General features: G+C 52.1%; 1 protein-coding gene across 4 annotated transcripts in view; it reads right to left on the reverse strand.

The window, feature by feature from the left end:
* ADCYAP1R1 (ADCYAP receptor type I) overlaps positions 1–24853 on the reverse strand; it is a 58428-nt gene that overhangs the window by 9930 nt on the left and 23645 nt on the right. For 2 of the 4 annotated variants that reach the window (XM_059396621.1, XM_059396622.1), the window contains 11 exons: positions 21818–21925; positions 19683–19703; positions 18621–18662; positions 16170–16282; positions 15434–15531; positions 14817–14949; positions 13725–13878; positions 13291–13351; positions 12696–12765; positions 8150–8241; positions 1210–1293 (listed from right to left, as the gene is read on the reverse strand). In XM_059396621.1, coding sequence (XP_059252604.1) covers positions 1210–1293; positions 8150–8241; positions 12696–12765; positions 13291–13351; positions 13725–13878; positions 14817–14949; positions 15434–15531; positions 16170–16282; positions 18621–18662; positions 19683–19703; positions 21818–21925 — 976 coding nt within the window. The remainder of the gene's footprint in view (positions 1–1209; positions 1294–8149; positions 8242–12695; positions 12766–13290; positions 13352–13724; positions 13879–14816; positions 14950–15433; positions 15532–16169; positions 16283–18620; positions 18663–19682; positions 19704–21817; positions 21926–24853) is intronic. The other 2 variants (XM_059396623.1, XM_059396624.1) reach the window with 2 other exon arrangements.

Here is a 24853-nt window from a genome sequence, read left to right on the forward strand (position 1 = left end):
GCCTGTGGTTTGCGCCCTCTTCCTCCCTCCTTCCCTCCCCGGGCCTGTTTGCAGGGATCCATCCCCGCAGTTTGAAAGTTCTTAGAAACCAAAAGGCCAAACCTCTTCAGCTTTCACACGGCTGTGGCTGGATGGTTCCATGTGTGAGAAGCAGGGACCTTCCAGACATGAGCTCGGGCCCTTCCCAGTCCCTGGTCAGGTGGCAAATGGCAGCAAGGGTGACACGGGTGGCCCAGCAGCACCGCTGGAACGGTGGGGGACTTCTGCCAGGGCAGATGGTCACCACTTTGGCAGACAGAGAAGTGGGGCGCAGACGAGGAGGCCATGAGGGCCCAAAGCTCTGGGACTAATATACTTCAGAGCGGCCCAGAGGCCTTGGAATGGGGACACATGGTGTGAGCCTAGGGAACCCTCTGAAGAGAGTCACAGAATCACCCTATCTGATCAAGTCACAGAGACTGTCACACAAGCCTCAGCCTCTGTCCTGCCCCCAAGGGGACATCGATGGACAGAAGATCCCTAAAAAAACACAAGGAAGAATTTCCAATGGTCAGAGCGGCCCAAATTACGGTGGGCTCCCCCTCCCCTCCCCTGTCAAGGGATTTCCAAAGGAAGACTGATCTTCAGTTAGAAACGCCCTGGGCCTTTGTGCTGAGGACTCCCTGGGTGCAAATCCTCGCCCTGCCAGGGATGGGACCTTGAGTATTTCCCCTCTCTGTGTTCAGTTCTCTCATCTGTAAAATGAGGTTATTACAAGGACCCCACCTCAGAGGGTCACTGTGAGGATTAAGCCTCTTAGCACAGGAAGTGTGAGCAAGGTTCCTCGGGGGTGAGGGTCCAGTGTATAGGAACTCAGGCTCTAAGACTCTTAGAACTAATGTGGCGGGTGCAAACACTGAAGCCCAGAAGAGTGGGGGATTCAAGGGAAAACCACGCACCGTGGCAGCAGCAAGAAGGCTGCTCCCACAGGGACCACAGCTCCGTCCCCACAGCATCCCCCCTCCCCCTCCCCCGATGGCTTGAGGTTGCAGAGAATTCACAAGACACACAGACACCAACATGCAACAGCAGAGAAACCACTGGGCTGGAGGTACAGCCTCGCTCTCCGCTCTGGGACAGCTAGCAGGTGCAAAGCTCCAGGCGGCAGCAGCAGCATGCGGCCCCCTCCCCTCCGGGACCCCCAGCTGCAGCCACGCCGCGCACACTTACAGAGTTATGGTGGACAGTTCTGACATCTTGCAGGAGTGCTGCTGAGCCCGCTGTGGCTTGCAGTAGCATTTCTGCACGCAGCTGCTGGGTGTGACAAGATCAGCACTTCTGTCAGCTGGGGGCATTGGGCAATGAGGGAACTGAGGGGAACCTAGAGCGACTCGAGGCTCAAGGGAGGGCAGAGGAGCCCAGGTGCAGAGCCAGGGCGGGGGCAGTGACACGGAAGAGAATGAGGAAGCCAGGGACCAAGATGTGGTCAGCTCTGGACATAGAAAGGCATGCCCAGACGTGGACAGGTGTGTGCACAGAGACATACGCACACAATGAGCACTCACACCAGGTCCGCAGCAGGTGAGGGCATGGGTGTTCTGAAGGCGGGGGCGGGCCTGGGTCTCAAGCAGGGCCCCCCCCACCCCGAAAGCTCTCTGCTGAGTCAGCGCCAGGCCTGGAGCACGGCCTTGTCAGAGGTCACGCAGCAAGACGGACAGCTGGAAACCCATGCTGTGGACCTCGCGTCGCCCAGCCTGGGCCGACCCAGCCCAAATCAAGCCCATTCTGGGCTTGGGTGTCCACTGGTCTTCTTCCTCTACACCTCTCCCTCTTCTGCCTGGACCTCCTCCTCTCTGAGCTCCCAGGCAGCTTGGCGTGGGCATATAGGGGCAACAGAAGTGGGATGGATGGAAGAGATGGCTAATTAACCGAACTCTGCACTATCCAACAGGACAGCCATGACCCATCTGCAGCTATTTGAATTAAAATTAAATCAAGCTAGAAATACACCTTCCTCAGTTACCTTAGCCACCTCACAAGGGCTCAACAGCCACACATAGCTAGTGCCTCCCATATTGCACAGCATAGTCCAGGGCATGTCCATTCCTGATGACGGTTTCACAGCCCAATGCTGGGCTAGGCTTCCTGATCAAAGTTCCGCAGGCAGGGACTGCAGGGGTATCTTTTGGGCACTTGCCCATAGCCTGCAGAAACAAGTCATCTTAAAGGAGGGGAGACCCGGGGGGTCAGGCTCGCTCTATATTCTGCTGGGTAGGGCAGGCACAGAATTTCCACCTTCTCAGAGAGGTCAGGCTGAATTCCCATCTGTCCCAGTTCTTTACGGTCCCACTTGCACTTAGGTGGGGACAAGCCTTAGACACTTCTTTTCCTTCTCTGATAAACATATAAGACCCAAGTCAAACACTGTGTCACCTCATCAGATAGCAAAAGAGCGGCCTCCTCTACAAACTCTCCTCGGGCACTACATGGCACGGAGCCCCTAATACCTGCCGGTGATCTGAGCTGAGGGGCTCTGATGCACATGAGAACAGAGACACATGAGGAGACCAGGCCTTGGGCATTCACCGATTCATAATTTATGATTCCAGCTCTTTGAGAGGAAGTCTAAAGGTCCTTGACCTGGGCAGACATGTCATTTTGCTAAGGCAAGAATCAGAATCACATACTTAAAAGATGAGGCAAGCCGAGGTCGCCCCAGGACCCTTGCCTCCATCAGGTGCATGGTTCTCATTTAATAACCAGCACCTCTCGGTCCGCACCGCATGGCAGGGTAGGAACCACCACTGGCTCACCTGACAGATGTGGGATGTGAGGGACAGCGCAGTGCTCGGTGCTGCCCAGACCAGTGGCATCAGCACCACCTGCAAGCTTCTTAGAGATGCAGAATCTTAGGTGCCCACCCCCCACCACCTCCAGCACTGCTGGCTCAGAATCCGCCTTTTCACAGGACCCGGAGGTGATCCACAGACAGCTCAAAGCCTGAGAAACACTGTCGTGTGGAAGTCATGTATTTGAGAAGTTTCTTCATGTGTCCTCAGTGAATGTCAAAGGTCTGCTTCGTATACATACAAAGAGATGGATAGACACACAGAGGTATGTTTTTCTCACAACTTAAAAGAGCTTAATTGGACAATCAGGAATGGGAGCCTTCCTCATCTCCAGATTTATCTCTGCCTGGCCTAGATTGGAAGGCTGGCTACTTTCTCCTACAGCCAGTAGCCTGGTTGGTGCCCAGGAGCCTGAAAGCCCAAACCTCAGATGTGGCCCCCTACGTGCCCGTCTTAAGCCCTCACCCCAAATTCTAAAGCCTCAGCTGCTCTCCTCTGAGACTACTCCTCCTTGAACTCCCAAAGGGTTATCCCTGCCATTCCTGGGCCCTGGCCACAGTAAATACAGACTCCTCTGATTTCTAACACTAAAGGTCACTTAATGGCAAGTTAGCTGAGACCCCTGGTCAAGATGTGGGTCTCTGCTGGGAGGGGCAGGATAAAGTGGGGGGGGGCTGATGCCTGGGAGGGCTCTCACGAAAAGAACCTAGGGACAAAATTAAGTGTCTTTCTTCCCAAACAGTACTTCTCCCAAAACCTCCCTGGCTCTGCACAAAAGGACCCACAGAAAAGCATACGAAAGGGTGGCAGAAAAGCCAGAGACAGGTGTGAGAAAGGAAGAGATGTCGCAGCCTCTCAGGAGTTACTACAGTTGGTAGCAAAGGGGAAAGGAATCAAGAAGAAGACGTAACCCCAGACTGGCTGGTGAGCTCAGTTCTGATTTGGAACTGAAGGGAGAGAAGAGACAGGCCAGAGTGCTGGGTGGAAGTGGATCAGAAGGCTGAAGAGCCCCATAGCAGGTACAGGGTCCACTCCTCCTTCTGGAAACCAGGGAGCCCTGGCCTATAACTCAGGGAGGCAGCACATGGATTTTCAAGGCCTGTTATGGTCACAGGCTAACCTCCATGGAAGCTCTGGTGCCTTTGTGTGCAGCGTGCCCTGGGCTATGAGGCCCCAGGGAACACCCCACAGAAGGCTGGAGCCCCCCCAACCCCACCCACCCCAGAGGGCAGCTTTGTGTCTAATCCACCCTGCTCCTGGCCAGCAGTGTGGTGCTGGGTCACTGGGCAGGTCCGTGGAACATCTCAGCCTGAGCCAAACACTCTCCAAAGGGTCCCTCCTGGCCCTGAGATGCCATATCCCCCTGGAACCCTGGCCCAGCACCTGGGGAATCACTGCACACCACACCGGCACTCCAGCCAGAAGCTCAGCTCAGCAGATCTTGGAGCTCCCCTGCCTGCTCCTACCCCCTCCTCCACCACTGAGGACAAGCTCAGGCTCTATGCCCCTCTCCAACCTTGGGGAAAGGCAGGGAGTGAGGGCTCCTGAGCTCAAGGCTTTGTCTAGACAGTGACTTGCTGGGTGGTCTCAGGCCTCAGTTTCTCCATCTGCAAAATGGGAGTAACCATTCCCCGCTGCTGATCCTTAACAGGAATTTTGAGGACAGGGTGCTCCCCGATAGGGTAGGGGTGCTTTGGAAGTGGAAAATGGACCTCCCTGTGAACTGGGAGCCTTAGGCTGTGGGCTGAGTTCCTCGGCTGACAGCTTCCTGGCTGCATTTCTGCCATGACAGAGCCTGTCTTTAGAGTCAATGCCGTCCTTCAGACACTGGGTATGACACAGCCCTGCCGACTAGCGACATCACTAGTGACAACCTCCTTCCTTTACCCCAAGAGGCCATGCAGACTGGCTCTGCGAGGTCCCCAAGGGAAGTACATGTGGGGTTTCCCTCCCCCACCTGAGAGCTGAGAGGCAGCTTCCAACACCCGCTGGAAGCAGACCTGGGGAGCCCGCTGGGAGGACAGCCGGCTCCTGGAGGTGGTCTCAGCACAACTGGTGCCTGTGCAGGGACCTCACCCTTCCCTTTCTGAGCCAGCTGGCACCTCACAGAGCTCAGGGCAGGAAAGGGCAGACTAACCCTGACCCCAGCCTCAGGTTGAGCCCTAGCCCCAACCCCAGACCAAAGGGAACCAGAGCACATGCCAAGCCTGACCCAGGCCCACACTCCACACCTGGCCACTGTCCATGGCCTGAGGCCAGCCCCTCATTCCATCAGAAGCCTGAGGTGAGAGTGTGGGTGGCTCAGTGTCGCCACCCCCCTACGGGCCTCCAAGCCCCCAACAGAAGCCGTGTCTCAAACCCTTATCATCTGAGCAGCTGGAACCAACCTACAGGAAAGGGAGTGAATGCTGGTCTGAGGGCACAGGCAGGGGGTCCTCTCGGGCTTTCTTGGGGACTCTCAGGCTTAAATTTGTTCTGGAAACAGAGGAAAAAACCGGAAAGCTGTTGTGGGCAGATCGGAAGGGGCTTCTTAGCCCCACACATACCTCTGGTGGACCAAGGGGACTCGGGCACAGCCCTGAAATCTCCTCTCCCACCAGGTCCTGGCCCTTCCCCTCCGTCCAGCACCCCCGTAATCTCCCCTCCCCAACAACAGACACCTCCCGGGCCCAAAGCACTCCAGGTGGGGATGTTCTCTACAAGGCCGGATCCCACTGGGGCCTCTTCTTCCAGGAAGCCTTGTTTATCCCCTTATTTAGGGACCATCTCTCGTCTGTAACTTCCTGGAGGATAGGAAAGACAGTGCAGTCAAGCTCAGAGCCAAGGGCCCCTGCTGTCCTAGAGCCATGGCTCCACTCGTTCCTACTGGATTCATTTCACTTCACTGACAACTAGTTCCCTCAGCTGTAAAACGCGGATTATCCTGAACAGTTGGCAACTCAGCCCATCAGATTCACTGGGTGTCTGTGAGCACAAATTGTGCATGGTCAGAGTGGCAAGGGTTGCTAGGAGCTCTGCAGTCCCCAGCAGCACCGTCACTTTGATTGTCCCGCCCTGGGTCTCCCTGACCCTGCAAATGCTCAGAAATGTTGCTAAATTTCATAGGATCAAATTGATCCCTTATCCCACATCAGCCCTCCCCGCTGGCTTGCAGACCACATCTGAGTTTTCCATCTCTGGGGCTGGAGACAAGTACAGGTTTTGTCTAAGAAGAGGATGTACGGAGATAGCAAAATGATTTTTTTTTTTTTTTCCTCCAGAATGGAAGCAAACCAACCAGCTGGTTCTTTCAACATGGGCACGTAAATGTAGAAACCACTTTGAGAAACTGTCATCTACACATCAGGAAGGCCCAAAGGCTACAGCTCCCAGCCTGTGGTAACTTGAAAGCCCCCCCAGCCCCACCCTTCTCTCCACCAGACCCTGGGGCTTCCTACTGCCTGGGACAAGATGTCTGAGCTGAAGTTCGGTGTTGGGGTCCGAGAAGTGTCCTTATTTAGGCAGCAGCTGGGCCCCTGTGTACATCCTTGCACAGGCAGGGTGAGGGGAAGTGGGCAGAGCCTCCCAGAGAAGAGATCCTAGGAACCAAAGAAGGGAAAACACTTCCTACCAGGAAGCAAAGAGTGGAGGAATGAAAGATAAGCTCAAAGGAGAGAAGAGGGACCCTTTACTACTCTAGCCTCCTATGTCTGAAATAACCGTGTGGGTGCAGACACGAGGTCATGAGTGCCGATGGCAGAGGGGAGATGAGGGAAGCAGGAGGGCCCTGTTTTGTGGGTTCTGGAGACTAAGACAGGGATGACCCCTCAAGGGCACTTAGTTGCAGGGAGCCAGCCCCATGGATGACCCCCCAGTACAAGGCCTCAGAAACTTTATGATTTATGCATAATTTTTGACGACATAACACATACACATAAGCATGGGTTGGCAAAAACATGAAAAAAAAAAAAAAAACAGAAAATGAATAGCAAAAAAAAAAAAAAAAAAAGGGTCTTTTCTAATGTAATGTAATCATCCTAAATGCAGGGAAAAAAAGGTTGACCAACCCAGGCCCTGGGCAGAGCCCCCACCCCCACAAGAAGGACTTCCACAAGGAAGAGTGCCCAAGTTAAACCTACAGACCAAGGGCAAGCTCCACCTCCCTGGGGAAGCCCCAAGGAGCGGAAGGATCTGGGGCTGGTCTCTGGGTAGCTCCTGCCTCCCCTTCTATGCAGGACAATGGTCAGCTGCAGAGAACCCTCTGCTGGGTCTCTCTGTGCTGTCCTACTTGTCCACTGGTAGCCATCAGGGTTCTGAGCCTGGGGTTGGGGTGGCTGATGAAGGCAGGACCAATTCCCCACTGATGCCATGAGAAGACCTCGGCTCCTTCTAACCTGCCTTCTTCTTAAAAAACCGAGGAGGCAACACATTTTCTACCTTGCTTATGGACAGACCACTAGACTGCCCTCCAATGTTCTGTGCCCATCTGGCCCTTCCAGCCAACCACAGGGGATCGATCTTCCTCATCAGCATCAGAAATGTCCCCAAACCCCATACCCCAACCAGCTGGTCATTCTCGGGATGATCAGGCAAGATGGGTGAAAGAGAAGATGCTTAGACTCAGAACAGGTGGAAGGCTGGGGGAAGGCTGACAGAACAAGTGGGACAAGCTGTTAGTGACTCCAAAAATACTTGTAGAAAGCAAGCCAAATGGCCATGGAAGTGGAGAAAACCCATGCTCAATGGTAAGGGTTGCCCCCAAACCCCCTGGATCTCAAACATATCAGTGTACGTCTGCTCAGGGAGGAGGAGGGGGAGCTGCAGGAGGAAAACCAGACCCAGAGATAAAGCTGCCCTGAAAGAAGGTAGAAAAGAGAAAGGACTCCCCCCTTCCAATACCCAGACCAGCAAAAATGTCCACCTGGCTCGCCAGTCAGGCCTGAGCAACTTGCACACACTGGGCTGGAGGTGGGGACATCAGGCAATGGTGCATCCAGTGGCATTCATGAACTTCCCACAGACCCAAGATCCCCAAAGGAAACCCAACTGCTCAACAACGAAGGCCCTAATTACCCTAAGGAATCTGGTGTTTTCCACCTTGATTTTGCTAGTGCGACCCAGGATCTGACCATCTCATCCTCTCTTTCTTCCCTCCCACCATGCAGATTAGCAGCTGGGTTGGCTGAAGAATAGGCGGGCAGCTACATTTTAAGGGCACTTTAATCAGAAAGAAATCTTGCAAATACCCTGTCCGCGAAATACCTAGGCCTTCTCCTGTGACTCGGGTGCAGGGCCCACACAGCTGTTGGAAGTGACAATGGCATTCACATGAAGGTACTTACAAGTAGATGCTGGACTCATTGCCTCCCATGTCCGGAGACTGAAGTTTCTGCACAAGGATAACGATGATGCCAATGAAGAGAACAAAGTTAACCTGAAGAACAAAGAAAAATAGAACTGATTCCGGGCCAAGACTTGCCGCAGCCCTGCCTCGGCCTGGCCTGTTACAGCCTCAGCCCTCCCTGATCAGTCAAAATCCCATCTCGACTTATAATTCAAGCCGGTGGCAGGAGAACACGCGTTTACCTCACCACCTACTAGTGCTAACATGACAGAAAAGAGCAAAGAACATGAATTTCATAGGAATCATGAGGAATAGGAAAGATTATCCGGAGTGAGCCAGAAAAGCAGCCAATTTCTGGTAGAGTAAGAGCAAACAGGATCGGGGTCATGGAAAACAACACCCAACAGAGAGAAAAGAGGCTCCCGCAGAGGTGGGAACTGTCCTCTGGAGAAACTCCAAGTTCAAAGAATGGAACATGGGGAACCAGAATGGATGGCCATAAGCATTATTAATTAAAGAGATGCCCGGGAATAGCAATAATAGCCTTTACCTTCAGAGAAAGATCAGGGACAAAAATCTCTCTAAACAGTGAGAAAGCAAAGGGGACGGGGAGCCAATAAATGGAAACAAGGCATAAGGTGAGGATCACATGGCAACAGCCTCTGAAAGTAGCCAAAGCAGCTACAGCCGGAGGAAAAAAATGAAGAGCTTGACACTAAAAAATGTAGAGCTTGACACTAACTTAACAATAACTTGACACTAAAAATACTAAATACTGAAGACAAAATAATTAAGCATTCAAATCAAAAGCTAAGGGGAAAGTGCCACCCATTTAACTTATATAAGAAGGAAACTACTGAAGATAAAAATTCATTATAAAAAGTTGAGTAAAAGTAGATTTGATCAATAAAAACTTTATTTGGGGGTCTGGTCTTGTTGGTTTGTTTCCACATTCTCCACGAAGGTAGTTCTCCTAGTAGTCTCCCTCTCTTCAAGCCCAGGGCCCCAACAGTCCCAGGAATTCAGCACAGAACCTGCTGCTGCTCCCTGCAGAGGTTAGTCAGTCCAGAAGGAGAACATGCAAGTAAGCAAATTTAGGGATGAGAAGGAGAACAAGACAACAGATGTATAGAATATTCTGAATCATAAGAGAAAATCAAACAAAATGGGAAAGTAGAAAATAACAAAATCAAATCAAGGAAGTGTAGAAAATCTAAGTAGAGAAATGACCTCAGGAGAAATTTTAAAAAGTAATCAAAGACATAAGCATTAAAAGGCTCGGGGCCAGTTAACTTTACAGACCAGTTTCATAACACCTTTAGGGAAGATGTCATTTACAGGCTATGTCATTGTTTAAAAGCAAATAAAAAGACAACCTCACAAGTTGCTTATTAGGCTAACAAAACTCCACTACAAATCCCAGACAACAGGGCACCTCAGTGGCTCAGTAGTCAAGCATCTGACTTCGGCTCAGGTCATGATCTCATGGTCCCGGGATTGAGCCCTGCATCAGGCTCCCTGCTCAACAGGAAGCCTGCTTCTCCCTACTCTACTCCCCCTGCTGTGTTCCCTCTCTCGCTGTGTCTCCTTCTATCAAATACATAAAATCTTTAAAAAACAAAACAAAAAAAACAAATCCCAGACAACAAAGAAAGCATACAGATACACACACACACACACACACACACACACACACACACACTCACAAACACACAGACCCAGAGAACTTACAAAAAGTAATGCAAAAACTATAAATAAGATACTAAAAAATAGAATTTATCACTGCATTAAAAGAACAAACAGATCATGGCCTAAAGGTTTTATACCAGAAATGCAAAAAAAGTAAAAAAAAAAAACCAAGAAAGTCAAAATCTAATATTTCTTACACTAACAGATTAAAACAATAAGCTACCTTTATCCCCTGTAAGACTAGTGAATAGTTCAATGATCAAAGAATCAACAAAGACATGAGAAATGAGCAATCTTGGATTCTGCTCATTTGATATCTATGAAAAACATTTTTTAAAGATTTATTTATTTATTTATTTGAGAGAGAGAGAGAGAGAGAGAGAGATCACAAGTAGGCAGAGAGCCAGGCAGAGAGAGGGGGAAGCAGGCTCCCCGCTGAGCCCAATGTGGGGCTCAATCCCAGGATCATGACCTGAACCGCAGACAGAAGCTTAACACACTGAGCCACCCAGCCATCCCATCTATGAAAATGTTAAACATACATAACCTTTGTCCCAGAAATTCCACTCTTAGAGATTTATTCTTTTTTTTTTTTTAAGATTTTATTTATTTGACAGAGAGAGATCACAAGTAGGCAGAGAGGCAGGCAGAGAGAGAGAGAGGAGGAAGCAGGCTCCCTGCTGAGCAGAGAGCCTGATATGGGACTCGATCCCAGGACCCTGAGATCATGACCTGAGCCGAAGGCAGCGGCTTAGCCCACTGAGCCACCCAGGCACCCCCTAGAGATTTATTCTAAAGACATATTCACACACACAGATATGCACAAATATATCCATCGTGGCATTGTTCATAAGAAGAAAAACTGGAAGAGACTAAGGGAAGAGACCACTTTAAAAAAATGTTTCCAAAACACATTTGATTTCCAGATTTTTTAAAAAATACACACTAAAATAAGCCAGAAATAGAAACTTTCTTAGTTTAATGAAGAATAACTACTCAAAACTATATAGCAAACACCATCCTCATCCAGACCAAGGAATAGGGGTGCCTGCATGGCTCAGTCGGTTAAGCATCTGCCTTCAGCTCAGGTCATGATCTCGGGGTCCTGGGATCGAGCTCTGCATCAGGCTCCTTGCTCGGCAGGAGGCCTGCTTTCCCTCTCTCACTCACCCTGCTTGTTACTGCTCTCTCTCTGTCAAATAAATAAATAAAATCTTAAAAAAGAAAGAAAGAAAGAAAAGTAACCAAGAAAAGAAAAAATACACAAAAACAAATTGCTTCCTTATGCACCAGCTGTAACCCACTAGAACATACAATGACAGAATGAGTCCCAGACACAATACAAACCCAAACTGGAAAACACTCTAAGATTTTATTTATTTATTTGACAGACAGAGATAACAAGAAGGCAGAGAGGCAGGCAGAGAAAGAGAGGGAAGTAGGTTCCCTGCTGAGCAGAGAGCCCTATGTGGGACTCGATCCCAGGACCCTGAGATCATGACCTGAGCTGAAGGCAGAGGCTTTAACCCACTGAGCCACCTGGGCGCCCCTGGAAAGCACTCCAGAGCTAAACTGAACAAGATGATGGAAAAGCTGTACAAAATGTCTCCACAGGAAAGACTGAATCAATGGAGAAGGATCAGGCCATGTTCTTGGAGAGGAAGACTCCATATTTTAAGAAAATCACTTCTCCAAATTAATTTATAGATTTAATGCAATTTCTCTAAACATTTCCACCACCCTCTTTTTGCAGCTGGACAAGGATACTTGACAGTTCACCTGAACGAATGAATGTGTAAGAAAATTTTGAAGGAAAAAAAGAATGAAGAAGAGGATATTATAACATATTTGATTTAGACATCAAAACCTGCTACCAGGTTATAATAACTATGACAAGGAGGCATTCACTGCAGAAACAGCCAAATAGATTAGTAGCATAGCACTGAATACTGGTAGAATATACGGAATATTCATGATAAAAGGACATTTCAACATAATTGAAAAACGATGGTCTATTTAATAAGAAGATGAGAGGGTAGAATATCTATCCACTGGGAGAAAAAATAAAAAACTAAAGACGATTAGATATCATTTCAGATCAAAGAAATAAAAATTCAGCTAGATTCAGGACAAATATATAAAAATCCAACCCATAAAAATGTTATAAAACAACTAAGAATACTTCTATGTCTTAGGCTGGGAAAAGGCTCCCATAATAAGATACAAGTTTCAGAACTTATGAAGACAAAACTTGACAGTTTGTATAAAATTATGCAGACTTGGAAATATACTTACAACATACTTAACAAATAAAGCGTTACTATCTTTGAAACAATTAGGAAGATAACTGAGCAAAGCAACCAAAAGAGAAATGAGCAAGAGAAATAAACAGATAATGACCAGAATAAAAGCAAATTGTCAATAAATGTCTGGGGGAAAAGTACCTCACTGTACTAGCAATATGGAGAAATTCACATTAAAACAATGAGCTACCATCATTCCCCAGGAGCTTGTGCAAAAATTTAAATGATTGATATTATAAGCACTGACAAAGAGGTACTCTTTCCCACCCAACAATTCCATTTCTAGAGATTTAGTCTAAAGAAATACCCATGTTCAAAACTATGCACAGAATTGCTCCTAGTAGCATTTTTTCATTATGAGGAAAAAATGAGAAAATATAAATGTCCAACACTAGTGGACTAGCTACATAACTAGTGTCTCCATGTCGCCAAATATAATGGAGCCAGGAAAAAGGAGAAGGCTGGCTTATGCAGTGGCCTCTGTATTTGTCCCCTTCTCCTGCCTTCTGTCAGGCCCCTGTCTCTTCCCCATCCTTGCCCAAGGATACTCACCATTATGGAGCCAACCACAGGGCCTTTGATCACCCACCACAGAGCCGTGTTGTCATTCATATCCCAGCAGCTGAAAGACAGAAAGAAGAGAGATTAAGCTCAGTGCTGGGATGCCTACAAGCCAATGCTGACAGCCCCACTGTGGCCCTTTTCCCTTGCAGCTGTCTGAGGACGGGCTGGCTGGAAAAAGAGTTTTCAGGCATGCTGCAGACCAGAGCCCAGCTCTGGATCTTCTAGTGTCCTGGTCCTTGCGTCTTAGAATCACCAGTGGACTCCTGGGCAAGGGCCATGCCCTTCAGGATTGTGAAGGTGCGACCTCACCCTCAATAGCCTTCCTCCCCTCCCCGAAAGGAAAACAGGACGCTCAGAGCTGGGCCCAGCCATGGAGAGGGCCTCTGAAACCTTGCACATTCTCACTAGGATCCGGCTGAGATGTGGCTGGGTAGATCTATCAGTGGTGCAATCAGGGTACAGTCGGGGGAAGGTGATTGGGGTGCAGTCAGGGGCTATTAACTTGAAGTCAGGGGAGCCACTGAGGCCCATCTGTAAGAACCTTCTCGGGGTTCTGGGCCCTGGCTCTTGGGCACGTACTCACCCTGTGTCATCGAAGTAGAGCCTCAGCATAGCCCACACGGACACACACACAGTTGGGGTCCCTGGGAGAATAAGAAAAGAAGCCTGGTGACAACAAGAAAACCAACAGGCCCTGGGGTCCCCTCAGATTTGGGCTCCCAGGGTGTTTCTAACCCATGGGGCAGGTCTCTCTTTCAGACCTGGAGTCTTGGGGACCCTAACTGTTCCTCACACCTCTGCCTCTGCATGTCCACGTATCCCTCAGAACTTTGTCTATCTCACTTCTCAGAAGAACTCCTGTGCATACCATGTCTTTCAGACAGTGGGCTTTCAATGGGCAGGAAGAGCAAGAAAGGGTCCAAGAACCAGAGATGCCATCAGCTGCGGACCAAGGACATATCTGGCCATGAGGCCTGAGCCATGTGGCCTGAGCACTGGCCACAGTCAGTGACCTACCCCAGCCTATGATGATGTACCAGTAGAAGTATCTCCTCTCAGGAAAGAAGGTCTCCACTAGCAGGGTGAAGAGGTACAGACCCTCGATGAACAGCCAGAAGTAGTTCGACACGACACAGTAGTGGAAGAACACCATTATAGCCTTGCATTCCACCTGCAAAGAGGGTGGGGACGGTGAGGGAGGCAGGAAGCCCCCCACTGCTGACTCCCACCCAGCCCGGCAGGAGCACAGAGAATCCTGGGGGTCCTTCTGCTCAGGCACACTTGGGCTCAAGCATCCCACAGATCTGCAAGACTCAAGGTTCCTGGATTTGAAGAGTTAAAAATGGCAGCACCCTATGATTCTGAGTTGAAGCTGTCCACAGAGGCAACTCCAGGCGTGTCAGAAAAGGATGGGGGGAGGGCAAGCAGAGGGCCCACTCCTCTCCCCAGGTTCATTCTCCCCCAACTTTCCTGCTCCTTCTCCTCTGCTTTTCCAACCCTGCATCCTCATCAGTAGGGGAGTACAGAGGACCCTGCAGGAGGCTTCTTAGTCAAATGAAGTTTTTAGACATCAATGGGGAGACTCCTGGTCCCAGAAATCTCGGACAGAGGGGCCCACCCCGGCCCTTCCAAGTGTGCTCTCTTGGGTCAAGCTGCTGTGCTCTGGGCTGTTCTTTCCATCTTGTTCCACCAAAACCTATAACCTCTGCTTACCTCCAAAGGTATGAGAACTGGGGAGATGTTCTGGAGAGATCCCAACCAAGCAGCCCCTCAGCTCTGTCACCAGTTAGTGAAATGACGAGAGGCCAGGCAAACCCTCTCTCCTTGGGCCACCGAGGCTCAGTGTTTCCACCTGACCCTCCACATTGGCTCTGCCATGTGTGCCAAGTACACTGTGTGTCAAGTACACACACAGACTGAGGGACAGGAAATGACATCGAGCTGGGGTCTCACTGGTTGCTAGCAACTCATGGTCCTTCCTGGATTTCTGTGTTCTCTGGGGACAGTCACTGTCCCAGCAGGTAAGTACCTGGAGGGTAGAGGGGGTGGGGGGGGTCACAGGGAAGGGGGCCCTGGAAGGGCTTTCCTGCCAGGGTTCCACACACTCACGGTGGAGATGAAGCAGTGGTTGCTATCCTGCTCTGCGTAGAGGATCCAGTCTTTGATGAAGACAGAGATGGCCCTCAGCATGAACGACACGAACAGGTTCATGTGGATGAAATTGCGCGTGCAGTGCAGCTTCCTAACCCAGCAGGCCGGGGGAAGAAGAGGCCTTGAGGTGAGGAGCCCCGTGGGACCCCCTCCTCCGCTCCAAGCTCTGCTCTGGGCCAGTTCCACGGCTCTGACTCGGGGGCTTCCCCACCTTTCCGCCTCTCTACATCCTCCCTCACAGCCAAGCCGTTGTTGCCTCGCTCCGTGACTCTGAGACACCAGACTTTCCCCTCCTGTGGCCTCTGTCCCTTGGACCAGGAAGATAAAAGTGAGGCATGGGGGTCTCCTGCCTAGGTTCCCCTTGCTGCGTGGCCCTGGATACATCAGTTGCCCTCTCTTGGATGGAGTTTCCCACCTGTTAGTGTAGGGGTGGGGGAAACACCTTCTAAGGGTCCTCCAGGGCTGACATCCAGGGGAGAGGGTAGGAGTGGGTAGGACAGAGCCAGGGCTCTGAGCTATGGTGCTGCTACTCTGAATGCTGCTGGTGTGTGGGTGGCGGGGGTGTGGGGTCTTACCGGAAACGACAAAGGATGACCATGGCAGTGGTGAGGGTGACAAGGGATGTGCTGTAACCAACTGTGTACAGGGCCTTGACTGACAAGTAGTAATAATCCTGGAGCAAAGCACAAAACATCCAGGGCTCCGCATGGAAGCTGCTCCAGCCCCCAGCTCCCTCAGACCAGGGCCTGCCTACTCTGGGGGCCCACCACCCAGCTCCACCTTCCTTTCTTCACCTCTAGCTGATCTCATCTCTTCCTTTCCCCCCAGCCCCGGGCCTCGACTACCCTGTCCTCCACCCTCTCCCCACAAGCTTCCTCCTCCCCTCCACAGGCTCTCTACTCTGTCAATGCTCAGTAAATGCTTGCTGAGTGCAGGGGCACTGACCCACCAGAAAAGGCATCAACCTTGGCCTGGAGAAGTGTCCAGGAGGCCCCCAGCTGGGCCCAGCTTCAACCCTTCGGTTGCTGGGCCACAGGAAGGATGAGCGGCCTGGAAGAGTAGCCAGGGAGGTAGGGGACATGTGGTGGGGGCTGGGGGCCTCAGGAAGAAAAGCAGATGCTTCTTGGCCCAGAATGAACGAACAAAAACCTTGCCCTCTGTGTGTCTGGCTTGGCTATGCAGCAGGTGCTCCCGTGCTTCCTAGGGAGAGACCTGTAGGCCCAACAGGAGCCAAGGTCTTTGGTGGGAACACCTGGTCACCAGCCTCCGCAGCCCAACCTCTGCCACCTCCACAAAGGGACAACTACTCACCTGGTCCCCGGGCTCGTATTCATCATAGTCATCAAACCCACATGCATCTACGTAATGAGGGAAGGGCTCTGACCATCCATCCTCTGTGCAGTTCCGGCTCACCACCCTCATGTCTGCAGCAGAAGAAACACTCAGCGAGGCACGGGAATGATTAAGAAGACCCTGCAATTCTTACTTGAAAATTACTTCTTAAGTGGGAATTTCTAGAAACCACATATGCACATCTGGGAAGCACGGTGGTTGAAGGCTCATGAAATTTTCCACTGTCTGAGGGAACATAGTGCTTGCTAGTGACCTCTAGCTCAGCCTGGACGTGAAGGACACTGGGGAGGACAAGGCACAGCTGATCTCTTAACAAGGGCCAAGAGAATCGAGCCTCCCTCTCTCTGGACCTGGGAAGTGCCCTGGCGCCTTCCCCAGGCCATGGGTCAGCACTCTTCAAACGTCAGCAAACAGAAAACAATGACATGAGATCACCATTGCAGACTCCAGCAGCCACAGCTCTCCAACCCAGGAATTCTGGTCCAGGAATCAGCTCAAGTGACCTTGGGGCGGGAGAGCCCCTCAGACATTGGGAGCTCTGTGCCTTACAGCAGCTCCAGAGCTCCCGCACCAAGCCATGTATGGCTTGTTTGATTAACAAGGACCAGACTTCCATTAACCTAGCGCCAGATCGTATTAAGATATGTATTCAGGTTTAAAAAAAAAAAAAACAACTTTTGTCTTCTCAGGTTTAGAGGTCTGTTTCCTCTCACTAATGTACTTTAATTTCCTTTTGATAGACTTTAAAGGCCATTTTGTAGGACACCAAAGGGGAAAGAGTCATTTACGGTCTGTAGGGTGGAATTTAGATTGGTTTTTGCCCCGCCTGGGGCCTTTTAGCCTTTAATGATTGCTCATCTCATCTTCCCCTCTCCAGATTGTCTGCAAGGGTGAACCACAGATGTTCCGTGGAGGAGAGAAGGTCAGCAGCCCCCTATTCCTCCAGCCTTGGACTCTGGCCCTGACCAACCCTGGTTCCCAGACTGGCTTCCTGGGAGTTTACCTGGTATATCACGACACGTGGCAATGGTTCTTTTTTCACAGGACTCAGGGGCCAGAAACTTGTGTACAAGACATTTTCACAGAAGAGGGGCTCCAGCACCCATGTTGCTGGACAGTTCCCCCTGCTGGGGAACCTCTGGAAAGGCCACCTCTGGAAAGGTCAGGAAGGAGGCAAGGGCAGAGGCCAAGACAGGAATCCCCTCTGCTCTTCCAACCCTGCATCCTCGCCAGTAGAGTTGGAAGAAATGAGTCCAGTTCTTTTTTGCCAAGAGAGTCAAAAACACACTTGCCGGGACTTTGGGAAGAAGCAGAGGGTGAGTGACCCTGCCACAGAAGACAGCTCTGCCCAGAGTGGGGAGACGACGGGTCTCCATCCCTTCTCGAATTCGAAGTCCTATGATAGGACAAGGAGGATGCGTGGCAGGCCCAGGGAGAGGAGTTGCTTCCGTCCCCCATTTGGATGCCATATTCCTCCTTCTTCCAGCAAATCCATGTCAAGCTGTGACTGGCGACCTCCTTCCAAGTCCTCTGAAAGTCTTCATGCCCCAGGGGAGTCATGGCCGTGGCCATGGGCCTCCTCTCCTCTGTGCTTTGCCCACAGCAAGGTGGTGGGAAGAGGAAAGGGAAACTGCTTTGAAAAAGCAATTATTTAAAAGTGTCCCGGAGGTAGAAGCCATTTCCTTTCTTTTATTTTTCTCCTTTCTCCGTTTCTTTTTATAAGACAGTGTGGGCACAGAACCGTATAAATCTTTTTGTTCAGAACTCTTCCACGAATTTGTCACGCTATTGTTCTGAAGGAAATCTCTAGAAGACGGAGTACTCTCTAGATTGTCAGAACCTTACAGTGACTGCACCCACTTCACTAGACTCTTACCCCAGCAATTCCATAGGAGCACAGGGTTTTAGAGCACTGGTTCTCAAAATGGGCACCCCTACCCAGACAGGCCCCTCAGCAGCACTGGGAAGACAGGCTGGAAATGCACATTCTCAGCGCCTCCCTGCCCCAGGCCAGCTAAATCAGAGACTCTAGGGGCAGGGAATCAGAGTTTTGAGGAGCCGCCTAGGTGACTGAGGTCACAGTTGAAGTTGGAGAACCACTGTTGCCCCTGAGGGAGTTCCAAACTTTCAGGGGCCCTTGAATCTAGGGTGTCTGTATTTGGAGTCCCTAGTGTGGCTTTGAGAGATCTGTGCCCCCAGAAATCATACACACAATGCTCTGTCTGGGCCCATGAGTGCAAGTTTCCGTGGAGAAAATCCACACCTTCTACAGGGAAGGAAAAGGACCCACTATAGATCCCACAGCCACAGAAGCCCCCACCTGCCCTGGACCTGGGCCCCTCAAGCTCCCGTGCCAGCCCATGCCCTCCCTCCAGCCAGGCCATGGTGGGCCCCAGTTGATGCCCTCACCTGAGAGATCCAAGGAGTTACTGTCAGGGAAATCGAACTCTCCTGCAAAGCACAGAAGCGGGCATGAGTCAGCACGCACGGCCCTCCGTGTATCAGAGCTATGCGTGGTACACTCTCTACCCTGGAAGGTCAAGGCCGTTCCAGGTCTGAAGGACAGAGTGGGGTCTCTGCCAAAAGGCGGCAGTGCACACAGGAGCCGCACCCCTCTCCGACACAGCGTGCCCTCCAGCATCAATCCCATTTGCTTTGTACTGCAGTGATGCTAAGGACGGCCCATGACTCAGTTCTCCCCACGGGGCCACAGGAAGTGGAAGCAGAACAGAGTCGGGGAGGTGGGAGGGCCTCCAGACTGGGAGAGGAGTGCAAAAGGATGACTGGGTATTTTCCAGAAAAAAAGCAGGAATAGCTACATGGGTCCTGGGCTTGGGTTTCTTCTTGGGTCCACAAGCCTCCATCTCAGCCCCAAACCTGTCTCATCCGAGGGGGCACCCAGGACTTCATCCACGGACATTTTTTCTCCTCTCTCCTGATTATTCCACCTCCATCCTTTTCTCATGACAAAGCCCCTGAAAGCAATGATCCCTCCTTTCCATTCCACTTCTAAAAACCCTATTTTCAACACATAGCTGACCTTCCACCCCCTACCCCCAGGAAGCCTCTCCTGACCTTTCATTATCCTGCCTACATGCTGCACAGCTAGGTATCTCCTGTTCTCAAGCTTGCCTTCCATTCCTACATCAAGGCCACTGAGGATGTCCGCATCGACATGGGCTCACACGCACCTTCAGGGCTGTACCATGCCCATTTTCTATCCTCCACGAGTGTGTCTCATCCTCCCAAATCAGTGCCGAGCGCCCCGAGACCAAGGGCTATGTCTTCCAAGTGCCTGTGTCCCCCACCTCCTTGGATGGTTAAGGGCAGGGGGTGGGTGTGGGGGGAATCTGGTCCCTGAGGAGCCTCTCATTCCACCCCCACCCATTCCCAGCAGTCAGAACTGGGCTCCCACTGGATGGACAGATGGACAGATGATCAGCGGTCTCTCCTCTCCAAGGTTCCTCTTACCAAAGGTTTCTAGCTTCCACACTGAAACAGAGAAAGAGAGAGAACCCATAGGTAAACCAGGGAGCTAACGCTGGGTCTGTTCTCACAGGGTCCTGCTGATTTCCTCTCTCCTCCCCTCCCCATGCCCAAGCTCTGCTGGGGACCCAGGGACATGAGGACTGTAGGCTATGGGTGGGCCAGACACAGGACACTTCTACCTCTCCCTTCGGAATAGGACCCAGTGAAGGAGAGATGAGCCGAGGTGTTTCAGAGAAGGAGAAATCCCTTCCCCCTATCATCAGTAGCCTAGGAAGCAACAACTGCTATAGTAAGCAGATTCAGCCCTGGGAGCCATGAACTAGAATAAGAAATGCCATTTTCAACTTTCTAAGCAAGTCTCACTAATCCAGGCTTGTGAACGGAGACGCTAAAGGGCCCTGCCTTAATGAGCCATTAAGAATCAGGTGTAAATAACACATTCACGGTGCAATTGTCAGAGGGAGGGGACACAGTGGGAAGGGAAGTTTTCCTTGGCATCTTAGTTCACCACTGATTCATTCTGCCTTTTTGTTGTTGTTGAAAAGCAGCCCTCTCGCCATGGTACCTGACCCAAAGCAGACGTTCAAGAGACCTCAGGTAAATGATGAATGAGAGGAGTACATGAACAAAGGAAATGAGGAAGGCGGTTTCCACAGGAATGCAGCAGCCGTGTGGCTGAGTCACCGGCTGCCACCGCACCGATGTCCCCTGTACACACTCTACCGCGTACTCCTGCACTGCTTTGCCTCTAATTCCAAATTCACTTCCTGTCTGGCTCTGGGGCACACCCAGTCCCCCAGCTGTCAGGATGGGAGAGCCCAGGGCATCCTCCTTCTGGGCTGGGGGATCTGGAGGCGGGAGGTGGGGCTGAACACCCCAGAAGGGGAAGTAACAGGGAGGGAGAGCTAAACCCTGCCTCCCTTGGTCTTCAGATGGGGCCCCACACCCCAGCATACGGCCACTCTCTGCCACCTCCCACCTCCAGGCAGGGTCACAGTTGCTGGCGTTCTGGAAGTGAAATAGAATGTGCCTCTGCCTCTGATAGACAGGTCAGAGGTTGGAGGTAGGCACGACTCCATAATGGAGTGGAACTCAGAGGTTCTCCAGTTCTAGAAGTACCCTGGCCTAAGCCTTAGGCAGGCAGCCTCAGGAAGCTGAGGGTCAGGTGGCAAGGTCATGTGCATGAGCACACAAGTGACTCAGATGCCTCTCACCCCCTCAAAAGGCCCTGCCCTCCATCCTCCCCTAAACAAGGCCCCATCCCTGGGCTCAGCAGTCTGTGGACATGTTCTCAGGACATCACCTGCCTAGGACCCATCCCTGCCTAACTTGGTGTCCTGCTTCCCTCCACAGCCACAGGAGTGGGATGGAGGAGCAGGGCAGGGCTCTAGGCCCTTCCCAGGGCTTGGGAGGCCTGGCTAGGAGCAACCTTCCTCAGGAGTCTACAAGGTTCCAGCTGAAAGGTGGAACTGGCCTAGAGAGCCCAGTGGACTCACACCCAAAGAAGAGATCTGCATGAATCCATCTTAGTCAGACCCCTTCCCTTGGAAATGCGGTCAGTAAAGCCTTATGCCTTTGTGAGGAGCACCACCCCCCCCTCACTTGTGCCTCCATCCCTACATCCTGAGTCACACAGCTCAGCCACTGCCCAACCCTAGGACTCTCAAATGAGTCTGGGGCCCCTGAATATCTCCACAGCTCATCAGTGCTCCACACCCCCAAGACCTCAAACACAGGCATGTCCCAAGAAGAGCTCTTTGTGATACCATACCTAGTTTCTAAGTGGGTATATGAGTGTGGACATGGGGGAGTGTCTTGTGTGCGACTGCCAGAGAGCGTCTCACTGTGTGTCCATCTCTGGACACACTGCCTGGCCTCACCCACAAGGCCCCATCTCCAGGGCATCCTGGGAGCCATGTCTGCGGGCGCTCCCATGTCCCTGTGCGGACCAGGGTCTGTACTCTCATGTTCCTGCTAGCATGGGAGCTCTGGAACAGGGAACATGCCTGCAGGGGGTCCTAGGTCCTGGGTACTAGTGTCCCAGGAAGGCCTGGGGCCAAGTGTGGGGTGAAGGGTAGACCAATCATGGCCTAGGGAAGCCCCAGGGGGAAACTCACTTTGGTCTGGGTTGAAGATTCGGAAGAATTCAGGGCAGCTAACCAGGACCATTTCACCCACATGGGCAGGCTTCCAACACGTGAGGTTGTCCCACATCCCAGGGCAGCCTATGGAGGAGAGAACCATAGTGAGAGGGGGCCCAGCCCCACCACACCAACCACACTCACCACACTCATGCAGGTGGGCACACACACACACCCTGGTGAGTCAGGCCCCTGCGGGGGGAGGTAACAGTTTCAGGGAGAGAAGGTGAGGCTCACTGTGTGAGGCAGGGCTCAGCCTCATCCCTGGAAGACCCCTCAAAGGGGAGCAGGGACATTTCAGGGGCTCCTGCGGTGGAGAGGGAGCTCTTACCTGATTTTCCATCTCTCACAGCCCCATGGTGCCAGGAGGACTATGGGGAAGGGAGAAGTAGGCCCATAGCAGGCCAGGGTGGGATCACCATGCACGAGATGCTGGGGGGTCCTTGGAGCACCCCACTATCTCTCCACACCAGCTCCCCTAGTCCTCCCAGCCTCCAGCATCACGATGGGGTCCAGCTTTAGCTCAGCCTCCTTGGTGGGCCCTCCCGGCCTCTAGAGGAGTTCCAGGAACTGGTTGGTCTCAGGGTGCTGCTCCAGGCCTGCCCCTGCCTTCCAGAGATCAGGGCTCTGAGCGGTCTGACGAGGAAGAGGGCAAAGCTGGCCAGGCAGAGGCCTGCGTGGCCAAGGCCTGGGACTGTGAAGGGACTCAGAGCCCAAAGACAGAAGAGGCCAGTGCAGTAGTGGCACAGGCCCAACTCAGGCAAATGCTGAGGGCTGGAGGGGGAGCAAGGGCAGACCAAGGGGTGTTTAGGAATCACCCAGACTTGGTGCATCGCCGGACACATGCTGCCAGGAACAAGAGAAAGATGGCAAGCTTGATGACCAGGTACTAATTTGGGGGCTCAGCAGACCCTCCTGCCCCTCTGCCCACCCTGTACCCTCTGTCTCTCTCTCCTTCCACCCCTGCCAGCCTTTCCTGGGAGGTCTGGGCAACCCCATGGCTGCTCCCTCACCTCCCTTCACGCTCCACCCCTTCCTCTGACGCTATCCCTCCTCTCCGATGAGGTGCCTCTGGCCACCAGCTGCCCACGTCTTCACCCTCCTGATGGGTCTGCCTTGCCCACCTTAACTGAACGCAGATATACCGGTGGCCACCCTGCCCCCGCAGCCTCACTGCTCCCACCTTGAACAAGATCACTGGCTCATGGACTTAGGGACAGAGCTACACAAAGACAACCTCGGATCCTGAGACCTACACTCCCTGAAAACAGGCTGGATATCCCCACCGTGAAAGGCCGCAAGTAATCCAAACCCAGCCTGCCCAAGACTCCACTCAGCATCTTCCACTAAGCCCTGTTTCCTGTCTCAGCCCCAGCTAGACAGACTTGAAGCCACCTCAGCCCGTCTGGCCAACCTAGTCATCTTCAGACTTTAGCAAGCACCCGTAACCCACGTGATTAACTAAACCTTTCTTTGTACACCTAGAGATGATGCATTCTTTCCTAGAAGAGAACACAGCCCTTCTGCCCCGTCACCAGACCCTGCTGTATGACCTGTGGGCACCCCGATAATGTCTGCAGCTGGCTTCTGCACGCAATCAAGAAAGGTTACAGACCACTGCCCTCCTGTAACTGCCCTAAACTCCTTTAAATAAATCTCTGGGCCAAGCAGTCACCACAGAGTTGGTTTTTGGACAAGACTGCCATCTTCCCAAGTGGCAGGTGGCCTGAATAAAGCTCGTATTGCTTTCCAATCAAAACTCATCTCTCAAGTGTTGGCTGTTCAAACAAAGGGCAGCCGAAGTTGGGTTTCGGTAAGAGACTGCCCTTGCTATGCCTCCTCCTCCTTCATGTGCCATATCCAGAGGGCCATCATGTTTGGTTGGTCTGACTGAAAAATATATGTGGACACTCGTGTCCTATTCTCCATCCCCTCAGCCCACCTGAAAGGAAGATCTGGGCAGGACATCCAGCCCACCTGTAGTTGTGCTAACCTTTCAGAGGACCTACCACCTCATGTCCTCAGCATGGCCCCCAAGGCGCAGCCCTTGCTTCCCCCTCTGGCACACAGGGAGAGGGTGAGGCCCTGGGACGGCAGTGCCCCCAGGGAAAGGGCATGAAGTGCGAAGGGCATGAAGAAGGGAGCCCCAGGGAACCAACCGCACATTTATCAGGTGGGCAGAGGAAGTGCGAGTGGTGACGTAATTCCCACGAAGGGGAGCAAAGGTGGAGGAGGGAAGCGGCCACACGGAGGGTCCGACAGCAGAGTGCAATTTCAGGAAGGGACTCACATCCTGCTGAGGGGTCTAGAAATATGGGCTTTGGAGAGGGCTTCTTTACCAGATCAAGGACAGTCAGAGGGTGACCGACAGTGTCCCACCGCCCAGAGCTGTCGTGAGGATTAATGAATTCATCCATGTAAAGCTCTCGGAGCTCCAGGCCCACTCAATGCATGTTCATTGCTGTTACTGGCATTAATTTCATTATTTCAATTAGGCGTCCCTGAGAAGCATTCCCCTGGGAGAGGTCCAGGCGAGGAGATGAAGCAGAGCCCGGCAAGGTGAGGAGAAATTCCAGTGGAGTGTCACAGAGGACGACTGGGCAGGCACTAGGCCTGCAAGGGGGGCCTAGGGCAGACCTCATGGGCTCCCGGCCTGTCGGGGTCCACAATGGACTTAGCCTTTGGACAAGAAGGCACCCAAAGCTTCCAAATGCAGAAAACCTGGTCTCTCAGAATCCAAACCCAGCCACTTTGGAATTCACACCCAGTAACATTGGCCTGTGGTCTCCTGGCTCCTGGGATGACCGAGTTTGGGAGCTGGAAGCCCCACAGAAAATTCTGAGGGAAACAAACCAGAAAGACTAGGTCACTGGGGCCACGTGAGGGGAGCAGGGTCCCAGGTCTCACAGCAGTAGCCAGTTATTGCTGATTCCTGCCCACCCTTCACAGCAGGAAACCAGCCGGCACGTGGCTGGTTATGACATCATGTCCTTGAAAGAGACCCAGCAGCGT

Source organism: Mustela nigripes, chromosome 4 (genome assembly GCF_022355385.1).
Source record: "Mustela nigripes isolate SB6536 chromosome 4, MUSNIG.SB6536, whole genome shotgun sequence".
NCBI lineage: Eukaryota > Metazoa > Chordata > Mammalia > Carnivora > Mustelidae > Mustela > Mustela nigripes.